Source organism: Anomaloglossus baeobatrachus, chromosome 3, assembly GCF_048569485.1.
Source record: "Anomaloglossus baeobatrachus isolate aAnoBae1 chromosome 3, aAnoBae1.hap1, whole genome shotgun sequence".
Taxonomy (NCBI): Eukaryota; Metazoa; Chordata; class Amphibia; order Anura; family Aromobatidae; genus Anomaloglossus; species Anomaloglossus baeobatrachus.
The window spans coordinates 71,127,914-71,153,922 of NC_134355.1; the positions used below are offsets into that span (position 1 = coordinate 71,127,914).

Sequence of the window (26,009 nt, forward strand, 5' to 3'; positions counted from 1 at the left end):
AAAAAAAAAAATAACTAATTTAAAAACTGATGGTGATAACACATCTCAAAGTTATGGGCCCTTTGCACACTACGACATCGCAAGCCGATGCTGCGATGCCGTACGCAATAGTCCCCACCCCCGTCGCAGCTGCGATATCATGGTGATAGCTGCCGTAGCGAACATTATCGCTACGGCAGCTTCACATGCACTCACCTGCACTGCGAAGTCGCTCTGGCCGGCGAACCGCCTCCTTATTAAGGGTGCGGCGTCATAGCGACGTCACATGGCAGGCGGCCAATAGACGCGGAGGGGCGGAGATGAGTGGGACGTAAATATCCCGCCCACCTCCTTCCTTCCGCATACCCGGCGTGAGCCGCAGGACACAGGTAGGAGATGTTCCTCGCTCCTGCGGCTTCATACACAGCGATGTGTGCTGCCGCAGGAACGAGGAACAACATCGTAACATTGGTATTTCCCACTTAATGGAAATGACCGACGCTTGGTGGAATGACACACCAATGATACAATTACGACGCTTTTGCGCTCGTTAATTGTATCATAAAGGATTTACACACTACAATGTCGAGAGCGATGCCGGATGTGCGTCACTTTCGATTTGACCCAACCGACATCGCAACTGCGATGTCGTAGTGTGCAAAGTGCCCCTTAGAGTAGGGTTAACAAAATGCTGGAAAAGAATGTAATGCTGTTAAAAAGTGTCTGGCAGGTCAATGACATGACTGTATACAAATAGAACATGCATGTTACAGAGGCAGAGACTCTCAGAAGCAAAGATGGTCAGTGGTTCACCAAAATGTGAAAAACTGAATTTAAAAATAGTTGAATAATTACTGAAAAATTTTACTCATTGAAAAATTGCAAAGACTTTGAATATCCCACAATCTCCAGTACATAATAATCATGAAAAGACGTAGAGATTCTGGAGAAATCCATAAGCACATGGTTAAGTCCAACAATCAATATACAATGCTCGTGATTTACAGGCCATTAGGTGGCACTGTATTAAAAATGTGATTTGGTCACAAAGATCACTGTAAAACTTCCAGAAATGATTGTCTGTGAACATAGCTTGGCGTCCAATCCACAAATGCAAGTTAAAGCTCTATAATGCAAAGAAGAAGCCATATGTCAACCCAGTGCAGAAACACTACCGCCTTCTCTGGGCCAAACCTCATTTAAAATGGCTAAGACAAAATGGAAAACTGTTCTGTGATCAGATGAATCACAATATGAAACCACTGATGACGTGTTCAAAAAACTCAAGGGAGAGGGATCATCTAGCATTCTAGCTTGTCATCAGCGCACAGTGAAAAATCCTGCATGTCTGATGGAATGCTTTATTGCTGATGACATGGGCAGCATACACATCTTGAAAGGGACTATGAACAATGAGCGTCATATAGAGATAATAGAACAATACATGCTTCCATCCAGACAATGTATATTCCAGGGAAAACCCTCAATATTGAGTAAAACAATGCTAAACCACATATTGCATCCATCACAATTGCATGGCAATTAATTCCTGCTGACCTGGTGAACTATGCTAGGAGCTCAGGCTGCTAATTATCAATCATAGCAGTTTTCTTCCTATATAAGGTACAGGACCCTGTTGCTCAGTGCCAATAACTCCAGCTTGTGCAGCGATTCCGGTCTTATTGTGGTGATCCAATCTGTTGGTAATCTGTGGTCTGCTTACTGTGTGTTGTGGAAATTTCCCAGTTGTCAGTTTACCATTTTATGCTATTTTCTCCTGTGCACCTATTGTCACTCCTCTGTGTTTGATTGCAGTGTGTACGAATTTTGGTTTCTCTTCTGTCCATGTTTAGTTGTGGGGTTTGTGACTATGGTCCCTGTTCACCCCATTGGATGGAGGAGGTAAATTACACGCTAGTGGTTCAGACCTCGCTACCATCAAGCATACCTCTGAGATAAGGGATAGCGCAGGGTCCCAAGCCTGAGGGCCAGCCTAGATGTCCCTGTCCAGTCATCTTGTCCCTGTGATATGAGCAAACTGCTCTAGCTGTCTTAGGTGCGAAGGCATGTTTGTTCTCCAGATTGTAGGTTTCAGCTCCTACCACTGATGTTAAATAGGATTTAGATGAGGACTCACAGAAGCCAAATCAGAATAGTCCATCGCTTTGGTCTTAGACATTCTTGGATGTCGATTTGCTGTTTGTTTTGGGTCATTATTCTTTTGGAGGACCCATGATTTGCCACTTAAATCAAGCTTTCTGACATTGGGCAGCACATTTCGCTACAGAATGCCTTGATAGTTTTGAGATTTCATTGTACCCTGCACACATTCAAGATACTCTGTGCCAGATACAACAAAGTAGCCGCATTGCATAAATAAAAGCCCTTCATGTGTCACAGTAGGTACAATGTTCTTTTCTTTGTTTCATTTTTGTGTCTGTGAACGTAGAGTTGATATGACTTGCCAAAAAGCTCCAGTTTTGTTTCATTATTCCAAAGGACATGCTCCCAGAATCTTTGTGGCTTGTCAATATCCATTTTATTAAATTCCAGTTTGGCTTTTTTACTATTTGGTTTCAATAGCTGTTTACCCCTCAGTCATTTTCCATGAAGTCTACCTTGGCCAGGACAGCGATGGATAGTGTGATCTGACACTGATGTACCTTGATTTTGAAGTTTACCTCAAATCTCTTTAGAAGTTGTTCATCAATTTTCCTCTTGCAGCCATATCCAGGGAAGTCGGCTAAAGTTCTATAGACCTAAAACCTCTGAATACTATGTGCAACAATAGTAGCAGGAATATCAAGCGATTTGGAGAAGCTCTTATAGCCTTTACCTTTCACTTGCCTGTCTATTTCTTTCTAATCTCCTGAGACAACTCATTTCTTAGTTTTCTTTGGTCCATGTTAATGGTGGTACACACCATGATACCAAATAGCACAGTAACTACTTTTCACTATTTAATAGGCAGACTGACTGATTACAAATTTGTAGTTTCCTGTGATGCTAATTACAGAACACATCTTACTTTTACATGTTCCCATGATCAAATTATTTTCAATCTATTCTAGGCAAACAACTATTTTTGTCCAAGCCATTTTCATTACTTTATTTTTATACATTTTTCTTTTGAACCACAATTTAAAAAAAAAAACAATGTCTGATTTTCATTAGTTGATATTCAGTAAATTAAAATTGAAAATTACTTTTGTCAGTTTCACGTTATTTTAATGACTATTGTGGGCTTTTCTTTCTTTAACAGGCGGTAGCAACAATTTTGTTCACATGTGTAGCTGCATGTAGGAAGGTGGGACTTGATTTTCTTATAAATCTATGACATAGCTTGTGGTTATGTAAAAAATGTACAACGATGTAATATCCCTTTAACTGCTTGCCTAACAACCAGATCATGGATTAGGGACTGATTAAGCCTCTAATGACACGAACAAAGCAGAATTATCTGAGAGGTGATAGTTGGAGCTATTGGGGCACGGTCCGATAAAGTGATAGAGATTAGATTGTTTGACAAACAATATTTGGGATCATGTGTCATGGGGAGAGGAATAAAATGTATGTTTTCAGTCATAGGAATGCATGAATCATCATAAATCTACTAGCTGGAGATCATGGAGAGAGAGGTGAGCTGAGCACAGTAATGATTGAGAAAGGTGATTGTTTCCCGAGATATATCCCGATATGGACGCACGGTCGTATTAACCTTCTCTGTTCAAATTTATGCGTGAAGATCAGAGGGTGATTACTTTTGGGATGATCACAATGATCAGTTAGTCTTCTTTGCTTTGTCAAATAGAATAGCAAAGACCCCATTAAGATGTTAACTTAAAATTCTGAATATGTTATAAAGAAAAAGGAATTTGTAAAAGCAGAATTCGGTTTTCCAGGAAACTTTGAGCAGGGATGTTTAACAATGGATGTTGTTTTGTAAAATGCTCCTGTGAAAAATAACAAGAGTCAAGCTGAGCGGCTTTAGGGAGCTTAAAACACGTTCAAATTAGTCTTTACATTATTCAACACATTACTGTGATATTATGTAAAACAGAAGCCTTCGCACCGGCTCCTATAAAACATAATGCTGGAAGCCAAAGTAAAGCTTATATTTAATAAGTTCCAATTCAGGCCATTTGAGGTGAATGTCACATTCAAAAGAATTCTGCACCTTTGGCTTCTCACTGTGAGCCTTAGGCACTGTCAGGGCTGGCATCAGGCCTAGAGGGTGCCTAGTGCCATACTCTAGAGACATTTCAGCAGAAGAGGAAGTCGCAGAATTTCCGATACTGAGCTGCTCATGGCCGAGCTTTATTCTGTGTTCTGTGCATGTCATATTCTCATCTATTTTTCCATAGATTGACATACCTGTATATAATACTATGGGTCATTACAACTGGGCTCATTAAAACATATAATTAACAAGGCGAATAAAGTGCCCTGGGAAGTGTGCAGAACTGACTCAGGTACACAAAAAAACAGAACAAAGGAATTCTCTTATGCTGCGGCTCGGAAAAAGCTTTGAAAACAAAATTGTGACTAGTTTCCTGAGGCAGGTTATGGGGAGGAATGAAAGGAGACTATGAACTCGGTGCACACTTCTGGGGGTAGCAGACACTAGATTTTATCAAAGATGTCAAGGATCTTTCCACCTGACACATAACATTAATATGATAATCTTAGAAGTTAAATCTTATATGACCATCAATAGCACAGAGTAATTATATGTAAACAGAATGGAAACTCAGCTGGTAACTAAGTAGCGTCCATGGTAATCAATGCTACTGTGTATAAGACCTACTAAGAAACTAAGCCCTAGTGGCAGTTCAATAATGAAGTATCCATGCAGATAAAAAATATTGCAGGACACTTCATTATAGAAAGCAGACACCTCCAAAAGAGAGACGACAGAAGACCTCGCAATCATACTAACCAGATGCCAAACGGGAGGACCTGCAGTGAAATGCATCAAGGACCTACATCAGATCGCGCGCACACACACACACACACATCAGATCGCGCACACACACACACACATCAGATCGCGCACACACACACACATCAGATCGCGCACACACACACAGCAGATCACACCCACACACACAGCAGATCACACCCACACACAGCAGATCACACCCACAAACATCAGATCACATCCACATCAGATCGCGCACATACACACATCAGATCGCGCACACAAACACAGCAGATCACACCCATACACATCAGATCACACACACATCGGATCGCACACCCACACACATCAGATCGCGCACACACACACACTCTCAACATCCGGCGATACAGATTGATTCCAGCCGGCAGAGGAACCTGGGACGCCGTGCAGAGGGGCACGAGGACCTGTGGTGGAACACATAGAGGACTATTCATTGCTAATAGGGCCGCTGAGCCATTCCCTATAGGCAGCCGGATCGACGGCCCGACAGGGATACTTTACATGTTGCGATATCGCTACCAAAATATTGCCGGGGTCAAGGTTGTTGTGACGCACATCCGGTGCCGGTAGCAGCATCGCAATGTGTAAATCCTAGGAGCGATGATGAATGAGCGTGAAACAGTCAAAAATCACTGATCTGTGTCACGTCGTTCATTTTCATAATGTCGCCCCAGCTGCAGGTACGATGTTGTTTGTCGCTCCAGCGGCGTCACACATCACTGTGTGTGAAGCCACTGTAACGACAAACATCTCCTTACCTGCGTCCCGACGGCAATGCGGAAGGAAGAAGGTGGGCGGGAAGTTACGTCCCGCTCATCTCCGCCTCTATTGGCCGACCGCTTAGTGATGTCGCGGTAACGTCGCGGTGACGCCGAACGCACCTCCCCCTTGAAGGAGGGATTGTTCGGCGGTCACCGCAACGTCGACGACCAGGTATGTGCGTGTGAATATGCCGTAGCAATAATGTTCGCTACGGCAGCAAGCACCAGATATTGCATGCGCGACGGGGGCGGGTGCTATCGAGCTGGACATCGCTAGCCGATGCTAGCGATGTCGCAGCGTGTAAAGTACCTCTTAGAGTGGTCATTAATATCAGATACTTTTTAACCATTAATCAGCTGTTTATAGCTTCTGTTGGATGTAAACGGAGCCAAACAGTGCAGCTTCATTCACTGTGTAGTGGCTGTATTTAGGTACTGCAGCTCAACCCCTTTTCAAGTGACCTTAGCTAACATATCTGAGGAGAGAGAATTTAAATCTGGGCAGCTTGAAAAGTGATAAAAAGAAATATGTGGAGAGGTCAGACTCTCATACCTTTCCTTGATCTGATATTGATGACTTAACATTTTATTATGAATATCTTAACCTGGGAAAACCTCTTTAACTTTATCAACAAAGTTGGTAGTTAAGTTGACATTAACCACTAACCATTAACCACTATTCCAAATCAACAGTGATATTGGTAAATAATTAAATTCTCAAGGCAGCAGGGATATTATATAAAGGTCTTAAGATAAAGTCATACTTCCAAAAATAACAGCCCCTTTTTACCTGGCTATCAAGTTAGCATGTGAAATTGAGCAAAAAATTTGCAGGACCCTGGTGCAGTGGCCACATCGGTGCTCTGTAAGCTGCAGGAACAAAACTATGTAAACTTCTCTTAACTGCTGGCATGCCTGGTGACCCTTGTCATTAGGAGGCTCGGTACAACATTATGTATACGTTGCACAGTAAGGCTATGTGCGCACAGTGCGTTTTTCACGGCGTTTTTGCGCATTTTTCGGGTGCGTTTTTGCTCAGAAAACTGCATGACTTTGCTTCCCCAGCAAAGTCTATGAGTTTTCATTTTTGCTGTCTGCACACAGCGGTTTTTTTTAGCTGCGTTTTTGTGGTGCCCACAAAAACGCAGCATGTCAATTATTTTTGCGTTTTTCACTGCTTTTCCACCCATTGAGTTCAATGAAATGTTCAAAAACGCAATGAAAAACGCAAATTGCAAATATAGCTGCGTTTTAGTGCGTTTCTATGACTAAAAACGCAGCTATAAACGCAAGGGGTAGGTAGTAAAGTGACATGTACAGTAAGAGAATTCCTTCTGTTGGTAAACACAGAAGCGTGAATCCTCCCGGAACCGCCACCGCTGCTTCCACCTCCCGCCCGGGAGGTGGAAGCAGCTGCAAAATCAAACATGAACAGTAGAAAAAAAAGTTATACTCACCTGTCAGCAGACTCCCGGTGCCATGTCCGCTCCCAGCTCCTCTTCCCTGTACCGCCACCCCTGCTTCGGCTGTGTGCAGACTTCCTGGACACGTCCGATAGCTGCAGGACCTGGCGGTGATCGTAAGTCTCGCGGTGACGCCGGCTTTTTACCGCCCGGCTTAAACTATCAGCTGATGCCGTCAGGAGACTTCATGAGCTGATTACCGGCAGCTCCAGCAGCGATCAGACGGGAGTCAGCACGGACGTGTGTATTTTTGTTTTTGCACTGCTGCATCAGCTGATTGTATAAACTGCTTTTATGCTGATGTGTGATGTGGTTCAGGCCCTTGAACATGACACATCATCTAATCGCTTTACCTTCCAGAAAACGCGGGACCCTTGACCCAGGATTACTGCGGGGGGGGGGTGTTCTTTATTTCAATAAAGATGGAGTCACTAATTGTATTGTGTTTTTTTTTATCTTTACTAGAAATTCATGGTGGCAATGTCTAATGTTGGCATGACACCATGAATTTCTATGAAAGCGCCATTTTCTGGGGGTTGCTGCAGACTGCAATTCTCAGCGGGGGTGCCCAGAAAGCTTGGGCACTCTGGACTGCGGATTCCAATCCCCAGCTGCCTAGTTGTACCTGGCTGGACTCAAAAATTGGGCGAAGCCCATGCCATTTTTTTTTAATTATTTCATGAAATTCATGAATTAAAAAAAAAGGGCTTCCCTATATTTTTGGTTCCCAGCCAAGTACAAATAGGCAGGTGGGGGTTGGGGGCAGCCCGTACCTGCCTGCTGTACCTGGCTAGCATACAAAATATGGCGAAGCCCACGTTATTTTTTTTGGGGGCAAAAAACTCCAGCATACACTAGTGGATGGAGTATGCTGAGCCTTGTAGTTTTGCTCCCCCTGCGTCTCCCTCCAGCATACATTCCTGGATGGAGGATGCTGAGCCTTGCAGTTCTGCAGCTGTCTGCTCTCCTACATACACTAGTGGATGGAGTATGCTGAGCCTTGTACTTCTGCTCCTCCTGTCTCTCCCTGCAGCATACAGTCCTGGATGGAGGATGCTGAGCCTTGTAGTTCTGCTCCCCCTGCTTCTCCGTCCAGCATACATTCCTGGATGGAGGATGCTGAGCCTTGTAGTTCTGCAGCTGCTGTCTGCTCTCCTGCATACACTAGTGGATGGAGTATGCTGAGCCTTGTAGTTCTGCTCCCCCTACCTCTCCCTCGAGCATACAGTCCTGGATGGAGCATGCTGAGCCTTGTAGTTCTGCAGCTGTCTGCTCTCCTGCATACACTAGTGGAGAATGAAGAAACATATTGAAGAAGGAAATTACATCAGACCTTTTTTTTCTTTTTTTTTTTTTCAACAATCTTTAATGGCATTGTTCACTGATAAAAAATGCATAAAAACGCAGTGAGCAAAAAACGCACCAAAACGCATGCGTTTTTTGCCGTGGGTGTTTATGTGCGTTTTTTGCAGCAAAAAACGCAGCGTCAAAAAAACGCAGTGTGTGAACTTACCCTAATGATGACAATTTGCCGGGATTACTAAATCAGTAGAAGTGGCGGTGATACAAATAGCTAGTAGGAGTTTCGCAAAGCTTTGTTATGTTGGCCAGGTATCTCCAATATGGCCACAGGAATAGAATCTTGTAAATATTTTTGCTCAGTTCTATTGGCAAATCATATATAGCTTGTCTTATAGGACAAAAATTACTTTGTGCAAAAATTTGAAGCAATTTATAAAATGTTGCAAGGCACTATCAAACACTTGAAAAAATACAATGAGGAAAATAAGTATTTGATACACTGCCAATTTTGCAAGTTTTCCTACCTACAAAGAATTGAGAGGTCTATAATTTTTATCGTAGGTACACTTCAACTGTGACAGACAGAATCCCCCCCAAAAAATCCAGAAAATCTCAATGCTTGATTTTTAAATAATTCATTTGCATTTTATTGCATGAAAAAAGTATTTGATCACCTACCAACCAGCAAAAATTCTGGCTTTCATAGACTTTTTTTTATTTAAAGAAGCCCTTCTACTCTGCACTCATTACTGGTATTAATTGTACCTATTTGAACTTTTTACATGTATAAAAAGACACCTGCCCACACACTCAATCACACTCCAATCTCTGAACCAGAGACAAAATTGGAGACCTGCACAAGGCTGGGATGGGCTACAGGACAATAGGCAAGCAGCTTGGTGAGAAGGCAACAACTGTTGGCATAATTGTTAGAAAATAGATAAAACACAAAATGACTGTCAATCTTATGGGGGCTTCACACGGTACGATCTATCGTGCGATTGCACGAGCAATTGTACCCGCCCCCGTCGTTTGTGCGTTATGGGCAATTAGTTGCCCGTGGCGCACAAAGTCGTTAAATCCCCGTCACACGCACTTACCTCCCGGGCGACGTCACTGTGGGCGGGGGAGGGAAGTTCAGCGTCACAGCGACGTCACACAGCGGCCGGCCAACAGAAGCGGAGGGGCGGAGCTGAGCGGGACGTAAACATCCCGCCCACCTCCTTCCTTCAGCATTGCCGGCGGGAGCCGCGGGACGCAGGTAAGCTGTGTTCATCTTTCCCGGGGTGTCACACAGAGCGATGTGTGCTGCCCCCGATGAACAACTGGCACCATTAAAAATAAACAATTTTTTAAAAATAAGCGTCGAGTACATGACTCATGATTTGTGAGCGATTCTGCGTCGCTCGGAGGTGTCACACGAAACGCCGTCGCAAGCGATGCCGGATGTGCGTCACGAAAACCGTGACCCCGACGATGCATCGTGCGATAGCTCGTCTCATGTGACGCCCGCATAACTCGATCTGGGGCCCCATGCAAGATCTTGCCTTGTGGGGTAAGGTTTGTGGAGACACGAAGGTCAGTGGGTGCTATCGTCTGCTCGTCTGGCTGTCTTTATAAAGACTACACAGACCAGGGGTCATCCCACTTAAAGTTGGCACTCCTTCCCCATGGGCAAAACACTACTCAGACAACACAGGGTGAGTGAACCACACATTGGTAAGACTTTATTGGTTCATCAACAAGTAAAAACATATTGTACATTCCCAGCAAGAACACAAGCTGGTACAAGCAACAGAGTCTCACCCTTCCGCTGGCCCTCCAGGGATTAGAGTCTTCGTGACTTCAGAGCTTCCAGGGTCAACTATCCTAGTCCAGCAGCCCCCCGCTTTTGGCGGACACCCACTGAGAAAAGATAGCGGTAAACTGCTCTCTCATTGGTCACAAGTTCAATCTGACTGCATAATTTTTCTCTGAACTATACAGTCAGAGGGGCCGAGGCAATACAGATTTATAGCCAATAAGGCGCCAATGAGTCTGGGAAGTGACAAAGGTTAACTTCTCTTGATTTAGCAAACAATAGGATGCATATGTCTACCCTAATTAAAAAACAGTTCACCCCCCACAAGTGGCCAGATGCTATTCCTGGTTAGGAAACAGCCCCTAACTACACGGGAGGACCTGGTCAATGACCTGAAGAGAGCTGGGAGCACCGTCTTAAAGATTACCGTTAGTAGGAAACTTCAACGTCATGGATTAAAATTTTGCATAGCACGCAAGGTCCCCTGCTCACGCCAGCATATGTCCAGGCCAGTTTGAAGTTTGCTAACGACCATCTGGATCAAAAAGTGAATACACCCCTCACATTTTTGTAACTATTTTTTTTTCATGGCACAACAATGAAGATAATATACTGATACAATGTAACGTAGTCAGTGTACAGATTGTATAATAGTGTAATTTGGTGTGCCCTCTAAATAGCTCAACACACAGCCATCAAGTTTGCAAACGTAACAAAAATGGACAGTAGAAGATTGAAAACAAGTGATTTGGAGACATGAGACGAAAATCAATAGACTAGGCTCTGATGGATGTAAATGGATCTGGAAGAAAAAAGGGAAAAAAGGTCTAATTGATCAAGAAATTTAAGGAACTGACAAGTTTGGAGGAGCCGGCCTAATTATATAGGGTTGTTTCACAGCCAAAGGCGTTGAATACTTGACCAGGATCTATGGTGGCCTCAATGCTGAACTATATGTGAGTTTCCTTTGTGCACTCGAGTACTCTGGGTATAAAAAGGATGACATAGTGTTCCAGCAGGACAACAAGCCAAAGCATACGTCAAGATTGGGGAAGAAATGGTTCAATAACAATGAAGTTAATGTGGAGCCTGGATTGGCCTCCATATTCCCCAGACCTCAACCCAATTGAACACTTGTGAGGAAAGTTAAAGAAAAAGCTGTGAACATACTCAAGTGAGTCTACCAGTATGCACCAACATTGGGACAGTATAGAAGAGACCAGGAATCAGATTTCAGTAGAGACATGCTTGAATCTGATCAAGAGCATGCCCAGAAGTATTCATGCAATGTTGAAAGCCAAAGATGGATTTACAAAATAATAAAATATTACATTTACATATTTAGGAACAAAACAGTAACAATGCAGTGACATGACAAGAATCTGCATAGCTAATCATATGCTAAATAGATGTAAGTCAAATTTGATCTATGAGACTAGCTGTAGTACCCGGCATTGCCCGGGATAGTAACTGTCTCTCTCCCAGTCTCTGTCTGTCTGTCTGTCTCTCTCTCTATCTCTCTGTCTGTCTTTTTCCCTGTCTGTTTCTCTCTATCTGTCTGTCTCTTTCCCTGTCTGTCTCTGTATTTTTGTTGTCTGTCTCTGTCTCTCTCTTTCTGTCTGTCTCTCTCTTTCCCGGTCTGTCTCTGTCTGTCTATCTGTGTGTCTGTCTGTTTGTCTCTTTCATGGTTTTTCTGTCTCTGTGTGTCTGTCTCTATCCATGTCTCTCTCTCTCTGTCTGTCTCTCACTCTCTCTTTCCTGGTTTTTCTTTTTCTGTGTGTCTGTCTCTTTCCCTGTCTGTCTCTTTCCCTGTCTGCCTTTGTCGGTCTCTTTCCCTGTCTGCCCCTGTCTGTCTCTTTCCCTGTCTGTCTCTTTCCCTGTCTGTCTCTTTCCCTGTCTGTCTCTTTCCCTGTCTGTCTTTTTCCCTGTCTGTCTTTTTCCCTGTCTGTCTTTTTCCCTGTCTGTCTTTTTCCCTGTCTGTCTTTTTCCCTGTCTGTCTTTTTCCCTGTCTATCTTTTTCCCTGTCTATCTTTTTCCCTGTCTGTCTTTTTCCCTGTCTGTCTTTATCTTTTTCCCTGTCTGTCTCTGCCTATGTCTTTCTGTCTCTATGTCTATCTATCTATGTCTGTGCCTATGTCTGTCTGTGCCTCTGTCTGTCTGTGTCTTTGTCCGTCTGTCTCTATGTCTGTCTGTGCCTATGTATGTCTGTTTGTGCTAATGCCCGTCTGTGCCTATGTCTGTGTGTGTCTGTTTCTCCACAGAAATCATATTACCTCACACATAAGCTTCGTATACGAAGAATGTCCTTCGTTTTTATAGCAACCAATCACAGCTCCTATTAATGACCTGTAGTTCCCAGCTCCATTGACTTGACTTGAATTTTGCACAGACACACATGTCCTCAGCTTTATATATTAGCCAAGATGATTGTCTACAAAATGAAGGTGTCACGTTCAAAGGTGTAGTGGATGTGACATATGGAGGCTGAGAGTCAAGAGGTCAAAACCCTTGCTACCCTTTTGCGTGTGAGTATATATATATATATATACATTACTTTATATATACTGTATATTACAGAAAGTCCATAGAAAGAGGATGCACCATTATTCTTCATTTTGCCAACACTACCCTAGGCTTTTCCTTCCAAGGACTATGGGCACATCATTACAAGTGAGACATCTGTAATGTCATTTCACACTAGCTAAAAAGATAGCACTTCACAGCATGACTCTAAAGTAGGAAGAATTTATCTGCTTTTCTCGTTACAACAAAAATCCCTTTTGGGTGAAAACTATTGATTTGAAGGTTAAATAAATTCATCTTGCCGGGCCCCTGTGTAATTTAAAGTAAGTTGGCCTTGGGAATCTTTCTGACATTTTTAACATATGTCGTTCACGTCAATTTTTATCACGGAAATAACATAAGAACTCCCCGGAGATTTTTTTTTACGGTGCGATCATTATTAATTATAGGATTTCTTAATGGGTTATGCCATGTCAATTCCTTGTGGCATGGTTAAGTGACGTTTAAATTAACTGGCTGTAGTCAACTATGTGAAACGGATCTTCTATACACTTCTGACTTGCAGATTGTGCTTTTTCCATAGGCTGTGGGAATCACGAGAGGTTTTATAATAACCTGAAGGAAAATAAGCTAAATCAACTCAATTTGTCCTGACAGGAAATTTAAAGACCAAGTTCATGTTCAGAATTCCTTAAAACCTCTTGAATTACCTGGTGGAGTAATAAACTGAACAAAATGTATGTGTGTGTGAATATATCTATATACACACACAAACAGTATACAGTGTAAATACATATATTTATTTTAATACATAGTACTGTACAAAGTTTTAGGCAGGTGTGGGGAAAAAAACTGCAAGGTACGAACACTAAAATAAATAGAATTCTCAATTACTTTTATTAAGAAAATATTAAATGAATGAACAACAAGATTAAAATTTGGGGTTACCACATGTTTCTTTTATAAAAGCATAAATTCTTCTAAGTACACTTCACTTAAAGGTTTTAAAGGAACTTGGCAGAGACGTTGTTCCAAACATCTTGGAGAACTAACAACAGATCTTCTATGTATGAGGCTTGTACAAATCATACTGTCTTTTCATATTATCCCAGACAGACTCGATAATGTTAAGATCAGGTCTCTGTGGGGCTCATATGGTCATTTTCAGGACTCCTTGTTCCTCTTTCATGTCACAGCACATGCACAGTTGCAAAACTTAGAACAGCAACAAGACACAAGGTAGTTATACCTCAACAGCAAGGTCTCTCCCAAGCAAAGATTTTAAAGCAGTCTGAGGTTTCAAGATGTGATCTTCAAGCTCTTTTGAAGAAGCACCAAGAAATGGGCAATGCTGAGGATCATAAACACAGTGGTCAGCTAAGAAAACTTAATGTATCAGATCATGACACATCATGCTTACTTTCCTTCGAAATTGGAAGATGTCCAGCAGTGCTATAAGCTCAGAACTGAAGGCAACCAGTGGTCCCTAGCCACAACAATCTGGGTCCCACCAATTTTGAGAAGTCTGACCAAAAGTCAGCCAAATATCATACTTTCGACATCGAAAAAAGGCTAAACGTCTCAGCTATGCAAAAAAACATAGGAACTTGGGAGCAGAAAAAGGGGCAGCATGTGCTCTGGACTAAAAAGTCAAAATTAAAAATATCTGGCTGCTACAGAAGGGAGATTGTTCACCAAATATCTGAAGAGCCTGTGAAACACAGTGAAAGTTTCACATTTAGGGATGTATTTTAGCAAAAACAAAATTAGGATTTGGTCAGGATTAATGATGTTCACAATGGTGAGAAACACAGGCAGATCCATCATGCAATCACAGAAGTGTCTGATTGGTGCCAAACTTATTCTGCAGCAGGAGAATGACCCCAAAAATATAGCCAATGTCACTAAGAACTATCCTCAGGGTTGAAATATTTGCTTGAGAGACATCTTGTTGATGCAGTATAATTACCTTGTGTTTTGCTGCTGTGCTCAGTCTTGCCATGGTTTATGACCAGTGACATAAAAAAGAATAAGGAGTCCTGGAAGTGATGATATGGCCTGCACAGTGCCCTGATCTCAATATCATTAAGTCTATCTGGGATTACAAGAAGAGTCAGAAAGACTTTACATTAACTTCTCATCTACAGTAAATATAATTTTCTAAAGACAACTAAAACTGTATATCCTTAACCTCTTAACAATCCATGATGTGCTACGTATGTCATGGATCGTCTCCCTGCCTTTTATGCGCGGCCCGTATCTTTCCCTGCACATGTTGGCTGATTTAATTCGCTGACATGTGCCTCTAACAGCCAGTGGTGGAGATCCACCAGAGGTTGTTAGGCTAAGTTCACACACTGCGTTTTTTTGTCGCTGCGTTTTTGTGCGTTTTTGGCCGCTAAAAACGCACAAAAACGCACCCGCGTCAAAAAAACGCGTCAAAACGCATGCGTTTTTACCGCGATTTGGTGCGTTTTTGATCTCTGCGGTTTTCTGCGGTTTTCCAATGCATTGCATGGGGGGAAAACGCAGAAAAACACAGGAAAGAATTGACATGTCCATTTTTTTTTAAGCTCAAAAACGCAGCTTAAAAAAACAGTTTTGTGCGGACAGCAAAATTGAAAACTCATAGACTTTGCTGGGGAAGCAAAGTCATGCAGTTTTGAGGCCAAAAACGCACCCGAAAAACGCGCAAAAACGCCGCGAAAAACGCAGTGTGCACATAGCCTTAACCTGTTAAATGCTGCTATTAATCTCTGAAAGCGGCATTTAACACGCTTTGGCAGGGGGGCGAGCTGTTTTATTCCCTCATCGGCGCTCCTGCATCACGATTGTGGGACGCTGATGAGTTGTCATCACACCCTGGGGTCAGCTGATGATCCCTCAGTCTATCATCTCAGTACGCCTATGAAAACCAGCCCGTGGCCGGCGTTCATAGGAGACTGTGATTTTTTTTCTATATACAGCAATGCTGAGGCACTACTGTATATAGAACAAGTGAGCAGAATATTGCAGGTTAAAGTCCACTACGGGAACTATTAAATACAGTACAAAGTAGATAAGAAATGTTTTAAAAAAAAAAAAAAAATAGTTCTTTTCAGCCCCCTTTTACCACATTAAAAATTAAGACATTTAAAAAAAACCATAAAAAATATATATTTGGTATTGCTGTGTTCATAAAAGTCTGATTTATCAAAATATTAAATAAATTAAACCAATCAGTAAACAGTGTAACGCCAAAAAAAATATAAACGCCAGAATTGTAGTGTTTTGGCCGCCACAACAACAAAAAAAAAGTTATGGCTCTTGGAGTAAGGAATGGAAAAAAACGAAAGCGCAAAAATGAAAAATTGCTCGGACCTTAAAGGGTTAAAACACAAAAAAAAAAAAAAAAAAGAAAAGAGCAGCATTCAACCATAAGGATGCCATTCCATTTAATCCTGAGTAAGAATGACCAAGTCATTGGGCAGGATACCTATTCTTGTAATGTGAGGCCCAAAGTGATCAGACATATATCACCCGTGCTTTAGTGAAAAAACCCTTTAAGTCTCATTAAGACATAGAAACAGCCTTCACATTCATTTGAGCAAAAATTTCGCAAAAAAACACAAAACAGTTTAACAGGTTAATATGACCTAAAATAAAACCTGCTGTCCAAAACAGATACAATTCTTGACAAAAAGATTTTAGCAGAGGTAAAGAATGCTCATTAAGCTGCAGCGAGAAAATACTAAAACTTACATCATAACGTAATCTCCTCTTCTTTGATTTGATTGCATTAATAATATCTTTATCTAACAGGATTACTCTAAAATAAATACCCCCTTTGTCTGCTGGCTGTGTATGACGTCTAATGATGTCACTTGCTTCCGACATCTCTTGCAAAGCCAGAAGGCTGGCTGGAGACTGGAGACTCCACATCTAAACCATTACAACTTAAAGATGTTGGCCACAACTTTAACATTGATGGTCTCTTCTTAGGGCGGCTTTGCACGTTGCAACATCGCACGTGCGATGTCGGTGGGGTCAAATCGAAAGTGACGCACATCCGGCGTCACTTTCGACATTGTAGTGTGTAAATTCTAGATGATACAATTAACGAGCGCAAAAGCGTCGTTATCGTATCATCGGTGTATTCTCCGACATTTCCATAATGCCGGTGCCGCGACAGGTATGATGTAGTTCCTCATTCCTGCGGCAGCACACATCGCTGTGTGTGAAGCCGCTGGAGCGAGGAACATCACCTTACCTGCCGCCGCCGGCTATGCGGAAGGAAGGAGGTGGGCGGGATGTTTACATCCTGCTCATCTCCGCCCCTCCTCTTCTATTGGCCGCCTGCCGTTTGACGTCGCTCTGACGTTGTACGACCCGCCCCCTTAGGAAGGAGGCGGAATGCCGGCCAGAGCAACGTCGCACGCCAGGTGAGTGCATGTGAAGCAGCCGTAGAGATAATGTTCGCTACGGCAGCTATCACAAGATATCGCTGCTGCGACGGGGGCGGGGACTATCGCGTGCGACATCGCAGCATCGGCTTGCGATGTCGCAACGTGAAAAGCCCGCCTTAGGATAGGTAATCAATGTCTGATCGGCCGGGGTCTGACACTCAGCACTCCCACCGATCAGTTGCTCCTGATGCCAGTGGCGGTAGCAGGAAATGCTCCGTTCTGGAGCGGCCACGTCAACTGATAGCGGCCGGGTACTGCACATCCAAATCAATATGAGTCGGTTGTGCAGTACCCGGCTGCTATTAGAAGACTGGGCAGCTCTGGAACTGAGTATTTCTGGCTGCCTGCTGCTACCACCAGCACAGAGAGCAGCTGATCAGTGGTGGTGTGCGGTGTAGGATCATAGCCGATTAGACATTGATGACCTATCCTAAAGGGTGCTTTACACGCTGCAACATCGCTAACGATATCTCGTCGGGGTTACGTTGTTAGTGACGCACATCCGGCGCCGTTAGCGACATTGCAGCGTGTGACACCAAGGAGCGACAATCAACGATCGCAAAAATGTCAAAAATCGTTGATCGATGACACGTCGCTCCTTTTCATAATATCGTTGGTGGTGCATGCCGCTGGTTGTTCATCGTTCCTGTGGTGTCACACATCGCTATGTGTGACGCCGCAGGAACGACGAACATCTCCTTATCTGCGTCCACCGGCAATGAGGAAGGAAGGAGATGGGCGGCATGTTCCGGCCGCTCATCTCCCCCCCTCCTCTGCTATTGTGCAGCCGCTTAGTTACGCCGCTGTGACGTCGCTAGGACGCCGAACGCACCTCCCCCTTGAATTTTTAAGATCTCTGCTCACAGTTAATTAAAAAGGGTCTTCATGGTATATAAAATCTTTCCTGGTAATGTGATGGGTGCATGGCTCGTTACATTGGCTATGATACATCAGTCCTGTAACGAGCTACAATTATGTATGACTATCGAATGCCCAAAACAAACTAGAATAAAAGAAGCCCATCCATAATGAAGACTCCCTCGCTGGCAATGAGGCTTATTAATGACCTCTACACTTTTCAAGCTATGTTCACTATTACGATGCAGATCACATTTGAGTCATCACACAGGTAGCGCTCCAACTTTCTTTCGTTCCCCATACCAAAGTTTATTAAAAATTAAGCAATTACATATAAACATTTACATTTTAAGATATAAAGCTGTGACTCCTGCTCCGCCATTTCTTTATTGCTAAATAGGCAAGTCACTTATCGCATGGCAATGGCAGTGTGTCTCTACCATATGCATTAGGAGAGATCCTGATACATTTGATAAAAGCAATCATCTAATTGAAGCCAATATTGGGCTCCAATGGAATTTTCACCTTTTACTGTTAAACTATTCAATATACCGTATTTTTCGGACCATAAGAAGCACTTTTTGTCCCCCCAAATGTTGGGGGAAAGTGGGGGGTGCGTCTTATGGTCTGAATGTGGCTGCGGGAAATGTGGGTGTGCGGTGGAGCGGGTCATCGGGGGCACGAGCAGGCTGTAGCAGCCTGCCGTGACCACGTGGACCCGCTCATTTAATATGCACGCCCATCATCCGCCCATCATCCCTCAGCGCTGAAGCAGGGGATAAACAGCCGGCCGTGATCACCCCTGGCAACTACGGCCTGGAGTGATCATGTGCGGCTGTATTCACTGCTCCCCGCGCATCATCATCAGCGCATGGAGCAGTGAATTAGTGTACAGTACTCACCGTTCCCCTGCAGCATCGCTCGTCCTCCCGCCTGTGTCAGCAGCAGCGCCGCTGAGTGGAGCCGTCCCTGTTACCCTGCTGCATCGCGATTATCTCCTGTGTCTGTGCCGGCGGCTGGGTGGAGACTAGCGGCGCGCACAGCGATGACGTCATTGCTGTGCGCATGTGTCCACACGCGGCCGCCGGCACAGACACAGGAGATGATCGCGATGCAGCAGGGTAACGGGGACGGCTCCACTCAGCGGCGCTGCCGCTGACAGACGGGAGGACGAGCGATGCTGCAGGGAGTGAGGTAAGGTGAGGTGAGTATGAACGTTTATTTTTTTTTATGTGCCACATGATGCGGCCATACACCAGGATGGGGCTATATTATGAGCAGGATGGGGTCATTTGAGCAGGATGGGGTCATATGAGCAGGATGGGGTCATATGAGCAGGATGGGGGCATATCAGCAGGATGGGAGTAAGTGAGCAGGATGGGGATATATTATGAGCAGGATGGGGGTATATGAGCAGGATGGGGGTATATGAGCAGGATGGGGCCATATGCCATGATGGGTTATATAGCAGGATGCGGCCATATGCCAGTATATAGCAGGATGCGGCCATATGGCAGGATGACGGTATATAGTAGGATGACGGACATATACTGTATATACAAGGCAGGAAAATCATTACCAGGATGCGACACCTTAGTAGAGAATTTGGGGACATTACACCCATGACAGTGTCAGCAGCAGATCCTCGCCCCATAACAGTGTGTCATGACCACATTTTTTGCTTAAAATTTTATGTTCCTATTTTCCTCCTCTAAAACCAGGGTGCGTCTTATAGTCCGGTGCGTCTTATAGTCCGAGAAATACGGTAGTGGGATCACGTAAAAAATTGGGAATCTCGCAAGTGACAAAACTCCTCCGTATCTCATCTGTTACCAACTGCCGATGGACGTATAAGTTGGGAGTTGACCTGATGTATGCGATTAATGCAGCCAACGAGTGCAGTGTGAAAATTTTCCACAATTTTGCAAACTACATTAATCAACCTAATGTACGTAAGACTATAAATGTAGTCATTTCACCGCCAACGCTTTTCATTTTGTATTACCAGTAGATCTGTTCTATGTGAAGTCCGGGACCGGCAGGTGGTATTTGAAGCTTATCTCCACTAATTCTTTTTCCCTAGAAACTAACCAATAACCCCCCACATATGTAACATTGCGGCAGTACAGAAAAAGTATTGATTCAAAAGAAGAAAAAAAGGAGAAGCTTTTTAAATAGCATTAATTCTTACCAACTCCAGCGTTTATTGATTCTGCATCTATTTCCTCAGCCTTTTTCTTTGCCACTTTAGCTAGTGCCCATTCACCCTTATCTAGTGCAAGGTAATGGATGTCCTTTGGAAATAAAGCAAAATAAAAGATTAATCTAAAATGAATCTTGGGCGCACAACAAAGAAGAATTTCAAAGAAAAAGAATCTTTTATTGCCCAGATCACAGAACATAGACAGGACTGATGAACCCACAGTTACGTTTTAATTTTCTCAATTTTCATTCTTCCGCGATGCAAATGTATCATCTTACGCACACCTTATCTCCAGCCAGGCAATCAAACACATTTCAAGAAGTAAAAAGCATATATTTTACTTGCCAGCTTATGCTGCACTTTCTGGCCAACCTATGCCTTTGAAAAGTCAACTGCTGGAATCTGTAATTTTTGACAAAGACACCTTTGAATAAGCCGTACGTACTATCCAAAATTAGACCATTTCAGAGGCTTTTAATTGAGTCCCACTGGTAATGTAGTGGAATTTCTGGGGAATATTTAATATTGAAAAAAATGCCTAAATAAATTAGTTCAATTTATTTGTTTAATGAATGAAACAGCAAATTTATCACCGCTGAGGAAAACCCAAATTGATCGTCGTACATTAGGGAAATGTGCAGCAATTATATTTCTATTATCAAATCGCCCTTTTTAGAGAAGGAAGTCAGCAGAACACGACTGTTTAATATCTGCCGGTCTCCTAAAGGGCACCCTCCATTCTTCTTACATATTCTGAGACCATTATTGGGAAATTTAGGAAAACGTTTTTAGGAGATGATCACGTTTGCTGGTTATTATTGGAAGCATTTCTTGCATTCGTGGGTGCCAATCCCGCTCATGACTAAATTATTAGGTGACTGTAAGGCGGGCTTTGCACGTTGCGACATCGCAAGCCGATGCTGCGATGTCGCATGCGATAGTCCCCGCCCCCGTCGCAGCAGTGATATCTTGTGATAGCTGGTGTAGCGAACATTATCGCTACGCCAGCTTCACATGCACTCACCTTCCCTGCGACCGTCACTCTGGCCGGCGACCCGCCTCCTTCCTAAGGGGGCGGGTCGTGAGGCGTCATAGCGACGTCACACAGCAGGCGGCCAATAGCGGCGGAAGGGCGGAGATGAGCAGGATGTAAACATCCCGCCCACCTCCTTCCTTCCGTATAGCCGCCGGCGGCAGGTAGGAGATGTTCCTCGCTCCTGCGGCTTCATACACAGCGATGTGTGCTGCCGCAGGAACGAGGAACAACATCGTACCTGTCGCTGCACCGGCATTATGGAAATGTCGGTGAATGCAACGATGATCCGATAACGACGTTTTTGCGCTCGTTCATCGTATCATCTAGCATTTACACAGTACGATGTCAAAAGTGACGCCGGATGTGCGTCACTTTTCATTTGACCCCACCGACATCGCATGTGCGATGTCGCAACGTGCAAAGCCGCCCTAAGTCTACTTTTCCAAGTTAAATCTCAAATCTTTATTTAATAAGACATTAAAAAACATGTTTCCACATCATACATTGGCTGACGCGTTTCTTGTGTCCTATATGCCCTTAGTCACAAAAATCAAAAATGCATCTCACAAGGAAAAACAGTTTATGTCCTCATCAATAAAAATGTGTGATTCTATTTGAAATAGTGGACATGCTGTGACCCTTTACTTTTATGCATTATTGGGTAATTTGATTTATAAGTGAATGCTATGCTCCAATATATGCTCAAGCTGTTTGTAAGAGGATTCCTGCATAGGCAGGCTACTGCACAATGTAGCGACCGTCACCTGCAGGTGTAGCACTAAGGTGGCCATACACATTAGATGAATGCTGGCTGACCATCTAGTGTGTTTTGGAGCGTTTTTATTCTCCCCTGATAGTACGTATTGAGAAAAGAACAAGATAATTGGGAACAAGGCTTCTTAAAAATGCTTGTTTCATGATTATCTGATGTGTGATGATCACCCGATGAATGAGCAAAATATTTGTTCATCAGATGATAGCAAATCTCATAATTCTTAGCGATACATAGTCTCATGTAAACAGGACTTGCACTGCCAAGAACCATGGCCGCCTGCGTGCACTAGGTAACCTATTACAAATCGCTCAGTGAGCATTGCTTACTGCAGTCTGTGTGAACAGGTGTATAAGTCCAGATGGGCCAACATATAGCAGTGAGTTAGTAATAAGGAATATATATCACCATGAGAAGCTGAAAAACCCTACTTATCTTCCAAGGATGAGCTGCAACTATCAATGTCTCTCCTTCTCTTTCTTAAAGAGAGGAGCAATATGAGCAGTTGTGGGTGTATATTGCTAAACCCTGCCTAACCGACCCAGCATCTAGTAGCATAGATAAAGACATCTTTAGAAAAGTATTTCTAAAGATCCTTTATGACATGCTAATGAGCGCAGGGACTAGTCGCAAGGGCATTAGTTCACCCGACTAGCCCGTCCTCTTAGAATGACAGGGAGTGCTAACATGCTATTCAATGCCCATTGCCCAGCGTCATCAGTGGTGATGCACGTACCTATATCCGTTCTCACGCTTCAGAAAGCCGGGTTTAGGGTCAGCACTTCCGGTCATCTGCACTATGAAGCTGGGTGTACAGATCCCGGCTTCAGAGAGGTCTAGTGCACATGACCGGAAGTGCCGGGACTTCTGATCATGCGCACTGACCCTAAATCTGACGTTCTGAAGCGGTGACAACTGACGCAGATGTCCATGTCACCGTTGATGCCACTGGGAAATGGGCATTGAATAGCATTGTTAGCACATCCCTGTGGACATGCTAACATGCTAAGAGAGCGGACTAGTCAGGGGAACAAACGCCCTTGCAACTAGTCCCTGCGCTCATTACAGCAGAGATCTCAAACACGCGGCCCCTGAGGCTGCTTGTTGCGGCCCGCAGACCCTGTGACGATCGCGGCCCGCAGACCCCGTGACGATCGCGGCCCGCAGACCCCGTGACAATCGCAGCTCTATGCTGAGGGTCGGCGCCAGCAGGACTTTACTGCATTTGAATCCATTTAAGGTGCCGCGCAGAGGAGCTGTCAGCTCTATTCCAGTTGCTGCCGCTGTCTGCCAATCAGATGCAAGGAGGTGACGTCATATAACGACGTCACTTCCTTGCATCTGATTGGCAGGCAGCAGCCATTGGTCCAGACACAGCTCCTTTGCACGGCACCGCGAATGGATTCAAACGCAGTAAAGTTCCTGCCAGGGCCGACCTTCAGCATAGAGCCGCGATCGTCATGGGCCGCAACAAGCAGGTAAGGTACGTGCTCAAGATCAGGACCCGCTGCGTCCTGGACGCAGCAAGTCCTGATTGGCGGGGCCGCAAGTCTCCTCCTCAGGACACCGCAGCTGCCCGTGCCCGCAATCAGGGTTCGGGCTGCTGCGGTCTCCTCGCTGTGTTCTGCCTAGGGAGGACGATTGCGACTCCGCAGCATATATTTACATGCTGTGGCATCTGAATGCCGCACCGCAGGTCCGTTTTCACTGCGGGCAGTACACGCACAGTGGGCATGGGGTTTTCTAGAAATCCCATCCACTGTGCTTGTACTGTACATAGCAGGGTTTTGGACACAGCTGAAGCATGCAGCATCCAAAACTCTGCAAATACTGATCGTGGGCACAAGGGGGAACGGAGGAAAGGTGAGTAGTATTTTTTTTTGTTTGCGTATTACTAAAAGATGGGCAGAATACTACAGGGATGGGCAGTATACTACAGGGATGGGCAGAATACTACAGGGATGGGCTGAATACTACAGGGATGGCCACAATACTACAAGGGTGGGCAGAATATTACAGGGATGGGCAGAATACTACAGAGCACAATACTACAGGGATGGCCACAATACTACAAGGGTGGGCAGAATATTACAGGGATGGGCAGAATACTACAGAGCACAATACTACAAGGATGGGCAGAATACTACAGGGATGGCCACAATACTACCGGGATGGGCAGAATACTACAGAGCACAATACTACAAGGATGGGCAGAATACTACAGGGATGCCCACAATACTACAGAGCACAATACCGCAGGGATGGGCACAATACTGCAGGGATGGGCACAATATTACAGGGATGGGCACAATACCACAGGGATGGGCACAATACTACAAGGATGAGCACAATACTAAAGGGCACAATACTACAAGGATGAGCACAATACTACAAAGATGGGCACAATATTACTTGGCACAATACTACAGGGCACAAGGATGGGCACAATACTACAGGGCACTATACTACTGGGCAAATACTACAAGATGGGCAGAATACTACAGGGCACAATACCACAAGGATGAGCACCTTACTACAGGGCACACAGATGGGGACAGTACTGCAGCATGGGCACATTACAACAAGATGTTGGCTAAGATTACTATATGATGCTGCTAATTGTAAAACAATATTACAAGAAGGTGATAAAATGTAAAACAAATTCATAATAAAGCATGAAATTTATTTTTTTTACATTAAAAATGCTTTTTTTGTATGTAAACTTAACAAAAAAAGTGCACTTTTGTTATAATATAAAAGCAACAAAATGTTTAAAACGTGATCCAAAGATGTATAGAAAAAAAAACATGAATTCATTGAAGATGTTCACTTTGTCCTGCAAATAATGCGGCCCCCTCAATTTTTTTTTCTATATGCGGCCCATTCCCCCAGCTGAGTTTGAGACCCATCTTAGAGGATCCTTAGAAATACTTTTTTCAAAAGATCTCCTTATGTGTGCTAGTAAATGCTCATTATGCACATTTACAGTTCACTTAACCTGTAAAAAAGGGAAATATACTGTGCACAGTGCTAAACATAAATTATTACTTCTGTAATCAATTTAGTTTACACAAATCAATTTAGTTTACATTATTTATTTCATGCAATTATTGACTGTTTTTCTAACCCACTAAAGTAAAGTTTTTATGATTCAACTCATCCGATTGTTCTCAATGAGATCAATCCGCCCGGTCAATTTATCTTCTAGGATAAACGTTATTAGCTTCTACTGTTAAAATCTCCATTAAAGACTCCATAATATGTTCATTACGTAAAAGACAAATGCAAACACATCCATGAAAAGGGTTTTGTAAAGGTTTTCTTCCCGCTGTTTTGTAGCCGTCCATACAATAATCTGTGGAGAGGGAACATGCTGGGAAAGAAGCAATGGTTGCATTTGCTGTGACAACCTGACCTTGCATGGACATTGTGGATCAGGGGTCTTCTGAAACAAAAACCTCACGTGGTGCTTTGTGAAAAGCCATGAAAGACGTGTATAATTTGACTTTCTGAAGCTAATTTAGTGGGAGGGATGAAATGTAAAACGTCATGAAGTCAGTGACATATCATTGTTCTGCAATAATGTACAGGCAAAAGTGTTCATAATATGTCACTTTAATGGTGACACACTGGGTGACATCGAAATCCCAGGGACAGAGACAGACATCCTATAAAGATTGCCACTGGTGTAAAGAGAAGTGAACAGACAATTAGGCTGCTTTCACACCTCCGGTTTGAGCAGTGCGGATAAATCCGGCTCTAAAACCAATGCAACGGATGCGCATCTTTTGCATAAATTTTTACATGCGGCCCGTCCGTTTTTTGCCGGTTGCGGCACGCTACTGAGCATGCGCAGTGCAAAAAAACGCATGTGACGGCCGGATGCGGTTTTTGCCGCATCCG

The 26,009-nt window shown here is 43.7% G+C and overlaps 1 protein-coding gene across 1 annotated transcript in view; it reads right to left on the reverse strand.

The window, feature by feature from the left end:
• Positions 1 to 26,009, reverse strand: part of WDPCP (WD repeat containing planar cell polarity effector) — a 422,579-nt gene that overhangs the window by 130,657 nt on the left and 265,913 nt on the right. Inside the window, exon 14 of the mRNA XM_075339251.1 lies at positions 20,287 to 20,389. Coding sequence (XP_075195366.1) covers positions 20,287 to 20,389 — 103 coding nt within the window. The remainder of the gene's footprint in view (positions 1 to 20,286; positions 20,390 to 26,009) is intronic.